Consider the following 6843-nt stretch of genomic DNA (forward strand, 5'->3'; position numbering starts at 1 on the left):
CATTTATATAAATAAATCAAGTATGACCACGAATAGAGTAGATTGGAAGGCAATGATCCATGTAACTGACCCCATTTAGTTGGAATAAAGCAAAATTATTGTTATATACATGAATCGGGCTACAACAGGTGTATAGTTTTCCCATCTAAGGCTAGATCTTTGGATTTTTTTTAAAAAAATATTTATTTTGATTGATACTGAACGATACAGAACCTAGGAGTCTTTATCCTCTCAGGATGCCTACCTGGTATAGTTGTCCGATTCTTCTAATAGGGGGGCGAAAATGATGACCTAACCCCCTGCCCAAACACACTATTTGGGTGGGGTCCACCTCCTCTTATTAGAGGCATCGGACAACTGTATCGGACAGAGAACCTGAGAGGATAAAAAATCGAACCTATCAGGTTTAGCCAATTTTTTGTAACTTTAGATCGTTTTTGACAGATCCAGATCAGAATTGGATCGGTATCGGCTCTAACCGATCCCGTAAGAATCATGATTTCTTCCAATTCAAAAAAAAAAAAAAAAAAAGTGCCAAACTTGACCTTAGATTCTATTCTAGTTAATCTGTGGTGTTGGTAGCATTCAACTCAGCCGAGTACAAATATGTGCATCAACCATCAGATTAGAATTTTATATATGATATGACTTATATGTAGGGATGTAAATGGATAACCAAAATCCGAATCCGAATCCACATCCGCATCCATATCCGTTTAGGGACATCCATATTCGTTTAGAGATATCCGAAAAATAATCCAAATACTCCGATTAAAATCTATCCAAAAAAAAATTCTAATACTTAATAATAAAAAATTAAGTAAATAATGATTTTGAGGGTTTTTGAAGATTCAACAGATTTTAGAATATGATGAAAAGTGATTCATGATCTAAAAGATATGGATTGAGAAGTAAATTGCATCCACTAGGGGGAGGAAGATCCGAGATACACAAGGCAGAGATGTAAACAGATGATCGAAAATCTGAATCCGATCCGCATTCGAATCCATTTAGGGTATTCATATTCGACCAGAAAATATCCGATCACATCCGATCCGATCCGAATCCCATCCCTTTACATCCCTACTTATATGAGCTTAACACAATCACACCCCACCTATTCTTGTGAAAACTGATTTTTGCAGATCTTTGATGAGCTGTGGTGCTGGTGGACCACATCGTATCCGTTTTTCTGTAAATAGGTCGGCCAAGCGAATTTTAAAACGGTAGCGAACCGTTCAGTCTCTTCTTGCTTTTCTCTCTCTGTATTTATTATTTGACTTGAAAATTTTTCCTTCTCAGCTCTTTTCCAACTCTGCTAGCCTGCAAAGACTGATGTAATAACAACAACAACTGAGGTGAGCAGGAACAAATTTCGAGGCGCATTACAAAGAAGGTTGAGAAAATGAAACGAGAGAATCCAAATTTACATCACTTTTGCACTTTGCAAAAGTTCAAAAAGAAAGAAAAAAAAAAAAGAAAAGGAAAAACTAGATTTGATGATAATTTTTGATAATGGGTTTCATGGGTTTTTCGATTTCTGTTCTCTAACCTACTAGATAAAACAGAACTTGGGCTTTGAAGTTTGAGCTCAAAAAAACGAACTAGAGAGATAGTTTGTGGTTATTAGTAAAAAAATATGAGTAACTGGTTGGGGTTTTCTTTGACTCCACACCTAAGCATCGATGAAGGTTTTGGTGGAGATGGAGAGGGTGGTTTCTCCTCCTCTCATTTGTCGGTCATGCCTTTGCGTTCTGATGGTTCTCTCTGTGTTTTGGATCCATTTAGGCGTTCTAATGGAGGAGGTACTATGAAGGGCTACAAGTAGAATGAATGTATTAGGCTCTGCTCTGTAGTACTTGTTTTTTTTTTTTTCTTTCTCCCTACCCCTTTCATGTCCATTTCTCACAAGCTTCTTCTGTTGCTTGTGCTTGTTCTTAGCTGCAGTAAGGAAGTCTTCTTCTTCATTTTTGTGACATTTTTTCTTGCTATTTGTGGTTTTGAGATATCTAACTAAACCTGTTACTTGGAATGGGTTTTTTTTTATATTTTATCATAGATTGGAGATACGAGAACAGCATGGCTACTGTAACTAATCCTGATCGAGAAGGACCGAAGCTTGAAGATTTCTTGGGCGGTTACTCCAACTCTACTCAAGAAAACAACAATGTCTATTTCCAAAGCAACCAACAACAACCTCTCCATCAAAGAGAAGAGAATCCCGACAATGGTTGTGGGATCAACATGAACGTACCTCCAACCTTCAACAACAATGGCGAGAGAGAAAAATTTTCAAACCCATCTCCATTAATCCAATCTTACCATTACAATGATAACCCACATGCCTTAATCCCTTCTGTTCCCCTTCATGTTCCTCTAGAGAATGCAACCTCAATTTCTGGGTTCAAGTCATGGTTGCGTCAAACACCATTTTCAGGTGATAAATCCTCTTCTGAAGCAAACAACTGTAATTTTGAATCACTCTCCCTCTCTGTAAGCGCTGTCTCTGAGTGTGGAACTGCCATAGCTGCCGGACCTTCATCGTCGTCTGGCTCTGAGAACCGGAAGCGCCCTATTAGCAAAGCTCTCACCCGAGAACCGGTTCCTCGTAAATCAATCGATACATTTGGACAAAGAACTTCTCAATATCGTGGCGTCACAAGGTTAGCTGCTCTGTCTCTGTGGATTTTTTTTTTAATTTTTTTTTTTGGGTTTTTCTCTTCTCCTCCATTGAGATTGAGAAGAAACTAAATTATATTTTATTTAATAATATAATGAAACAGGCATCGATGGACTGGGAGATACGAGGCACATCTATGGGATAACAGTTGCAGGAAGGAAGGACAAACAAGGAAAGGAAGACAAGGTGAGAGGAACTAAGAATCTAGCTCTATATCTCTGTTTTCTTTCCTTTTTCTGCCATTTTAAATGTCTGAGCTGAAGCATATCAGTGTTTTCGTGAAAGAATATACTAATAGCTCTGTTTCTTCTTCGGCTCTTCTGGGTTTTCACTGGTTGTTCAATTCATTGTTTCTACATTCGAGCAGTTTACCTTGGTAAGTAGTAAAGGCTTCCATTTCCATTTCCATTTCCATGTCTGTTTGTTTCATCATCTTACTTGATCTTTCTCTGGGCTTAAATAATTTACTACTTAATGCATTTTGACTTGAATGTGAAGTTGTGAACTGTGAAGAAGAAGAAGAAAACATTGGATGGTGTGCATTATTTATTTATTTATTCTTCCTTTTTTTTATATGTATAATTTTGATTTGATTAGGTGGGTATGATAAGGAAGACAAAGCAGCTAGAGCTTATGACTTGGCTGCACTAAAGTACTGGGGTCCTACTACTCATATTAATTTTTCGGTAAGGATTGCCCCCATGGGGTTTCTGTGGTCATCCCCACCCATCTTTTCTCCCCATCATTTTCATTATTGGTGCAAAACTGGAAACTCAACATTGAGACTTGTTCCAACCATTTCTTTGTATGGTAACTTATCTTTGCAACTTTGTTTTCAAACTCAGTTGAGCACTTATGAGAAAGAGCTTGAAGAGATGAAGAACATGACCAGGCAGGAATTTGTTGCCAGCCTAAGAAGGTCCTTTTCTTCTTTTTTTCTCTCTCTTTGGGAAGAGGACAGTAAGAGTTAAATTTTGATCTGGGTGGTGCTTTAAATGTTGAGAGGTTATGTTTCATAGAATATTGTCTCTGTACCATATTTCAAAAAAAAAAGTGTAATTAATGGGGAAACTGCAAAGCATATAGCAAGCAATATTGTTGTAATTAGATTTCTATTTTCACTTATTTGTTGTTATATTTACTCAGGAAAAGCAGTGGATTCTCTAGAGGAGCTTCTGTGTACAGAGGGGTGACAAGGTCCTGTCAGAATACCTTTATTGTTAAAGACTCCATTATTTACTGCTCTTCAGCTTTTCATTATATGCATCTGATAATATGCAGAAATTATGTGGACATTAAACCTGTTTACCTGTCCATGACTCCATGTAGATATACACTCCCTTTCATTTTATTCTTAAGCTTGTGCCTTAACTTTGACAGACATCATCAACATGGAAGGTGGCAAGCAAGAATAGGAAGGGTTGCAGGAAACAAGGACTTGTACCTTGGAACATTCAGTGAGTCTCTGAGCTTCATATTTATGTTTTTTCTTTTTTCTTTTTCTTATCTCACTTAAGTCTGTTGGGACAGAGATGGACTGGGAATTTTAAATGTTTTTTCCTTATTAAATCATCCCAATTTGTTCACTACCAATTGAGAGTTTTTTAGATCCTGAAGACAAGCCAATGTGGCATTAATATATAAAGTTGTGGTGAAGTTCAAATTGGTGATATTGGTTGGTCCAATAAAGAAATTATTTGCTTTTATTGTGTATGGATAAATCCCCCTAAATGAATTCTCAACATTCTTTTGGGAGATGAGTTATAATTTTAATAGGAATGTCTGAATGACACCTCTATAGGTTTATTCTCAAAAGGTTTGAAGATAGGGGAATAAAAAGGGTTGGCAAAAATAAGTTGAAAATGACATCATTATGTCATTATCAAAAGGTGTCATTGCCGTGCACATTTTTCGAGTGTGCATGTGAAATGACACAATTACCCTTGTTGAAAAAGTTGTCATATTAAAAGGGCAAAAAAGTAAGGTTACAAATTATTTGACACCTAACACCTTGAGGGGTGTCAATAAGAAAATCCAAATATTAATTTTATATATGAGAAAGGTTTTCTGTGGGGGAGTGTACCACCCACGCCCAGACACAGAGGGGGGAATGACCGCCCCACCCCCATTAAAGCCAGAAATCCCACCCCCCATGATGCCAACATGTGCTCTCATTGGCCCCCGTGCGCGCACAGGAGCCACACTCCCCCACATATATAAAATGAGAGAAATACTAGGAAATACTTGGATCATTCTTGAATTATTAGTGAGAATTTTTATAGATTGCTGTGAATCTTAGACTTCGTAGAATAATTTATCAACTCCTGTTTGACGGATTTTATAGATATTATATTGAAGTCTAGGGATCAATGGCAATTCATGCTATGATTTGAATAAATTTAATATAAGATACTGTGCCAAACAGTAGCTCTAGTTCTTGGTTTCAATCCATCCAAATATGACTCAAATTCTGTAGGTTATTATGCACTTGTGGTAGTAGCCTTTCAGATTTGACACTACCCTACTATGTGTAAAAATGGGCAGTGTTAGTGTGGCATTGGTTTTTTATGACCTAGGCCTGTATTTTGTGAGCAGCCCTTCAAAAGTTAGGGGTGTTAGGGTCAAAGCTTGAAGGGCCCAGCCAAACCCCTAAGGAATTGCCAAAACACATTTAGTTGTGAAACAGTTTCTATATTCAGCAAATGATTGGGGTGGTTACAGTGGAACTGTATATTAAAAGGTAACAAAGGAGTCTATCTAGGCAAGTAACTTGTAGACAGGAATAAAAGTATGAGATCCTAGGTTACTCTGATCACTTTGGTTGAGTTCGTCATGGTGAATATGGGTTTTTGGAGTTTGGACTTTTGATGAGTGGGTACATCTTTATATGGGATTTTAGTTTTCTGATAAGCATAGCAAGGTATTGAGGTTATATGTAATTCTGGTTCATAAAAGGTAGATTATTCTTGTGATGGCTATTTGAATGTGCATTCTTTTTCTGTATTCTTTTAGAGGGGGGGGGTGGAGATAAAAAAGAATTATAAAGAAGGTTTCAGTATAGCCTAGGTCTTATACTGATGTGTGTTGGTCATTATCATCATCAGTGTTGTTCAATTTCTTGTTTTGTTGATCAGGCACTCAAGAGGAAGCTGCAGAAGCCTATGACATCGCTGCAATCAAGTTCCGAGGGACAAGTGCTGTGACAAACTTCGACATTAGCAAGTACGATGTTAAGCGGATTTGCTCCAGCAGTACTCTCATTACTGGTGACCTTGCCAAACGCTCTCCAAGGGACTCCATTGCAGTTGTTCCCGAAGATAACAACAGCTCATCTGCAAACTCCTCAGCACCACCTCAATCGCATCTTGCCATTACGAATGGTGAGTCCTCGGATGATTTGGGGGATGTGATGTGGACCAACAGCACAGAAGTACAGCAGCAACAGAACCTTAATTCCAGTAACACTGTGTCTTCAATGAGCAATCCAAATTCTTCGAGCCTGCAAAGCTCGAAGCAGTCTGCTGCGTTACAGAATGAGTATGGAGTTGGCGGAGGTGAATTCTCCCAAGCATTCTTCTCATTGCATGATCCTAAATATGAGGATGACAACAAAGGTGGTGGTGGTGGTGATGGTGGAGAAGACCATAGTGTGAGCAACAGTGGGGGAGGAAATGTGGATTGGATGGCAGCGAGTAGGCCAACGAATCTATCAACAGTTCATCAACTTCCACTTTTTGCGTTGTGGAATGATTGAGGAGTGGAGGAGATTGAAAGAAATCAGAGGTAGCAGTGCATAGGGGAATGAGAATGAGGAACTAGTTGGTTAGCTAGGCATCTTAAAATGGTATAAATACTAGGAACAGCTTATTCTGCAGAGTTCATCAAAAATTTTACTATGTACATGAAACTCAAAAACTCTGATCTAGTTCTAACCGTCCTTGCTTTTAACTGGTAATCTGAATATTTGGTGTTTTTTTAACTTGTCATTTCATTTTGCCTTTGCACAAGTAATCAGGATTTGGGTATATTGAGGCTTGGCATGCTGGGTGAGTTATTTGCTTGATATCTGAAAGGCTCAACGAGCTTTTATCGGTTTTGGATTGGTTTGGTTTGGTTTTGGTTTATCATATATATAAATAATTATGGATGGTTATGTACATATG

General features: G+C 38.0%; 1 protein-coding gene across 1 annotated transcript; it reads left to right on the forward strand.

Annotated features, from left to right (window-relative positions):
* Nucleotides 1-1489: 1489 nt before the first annotated feature.
* LOC122666711 (AP2-like ethylene-responsive transcription factor AIL1) lies at nucleotides 1490-6641 on the forward strand. Its single transcript, XM_043862763.1, has 9 exons — nucleotides 1490-1805; nucleotides 2060-2663; nucleotides 2784-2866; nucleotides 3048-3056; nucleotides 3278-3366; nucleotides 3526-3599; nucleotides 3827-3877; nucleotides 4061-4137; nucleotides 5815-6641. The coding sequence occupies exons 1-9, from the start codon at nucleotides 1640-1642 to the stop codon at nucleotides 6432-6434; spliced, it is 1773 nt and encodes a 590-aa protein (XP_043718698.1). The 5' UTR covers nucleotides 1490-1639; the 3' UTR covers nucleotides 6435-6641.
* The last annotated feature ends 202 nt before the right edge of the window (nucleotides 6642-6843 follow it).

The sequence above is a fragment of the Telopea speciosissima genome, chromosome 7 (assembly GCF_018873765.1).
Source record: "Telopea speciosissima isolate NSW1024214 ecotype Mountain lineage chromosome 7, Tspe_v1, whole genome shotgun sequence".
Taxonomy (NCBI): Eukaryota; Viridiplantae; Streptophyta; class Magnoliopsida; order Proteales; family Proteaceae; genus Telopea; species Telopea speciosissima.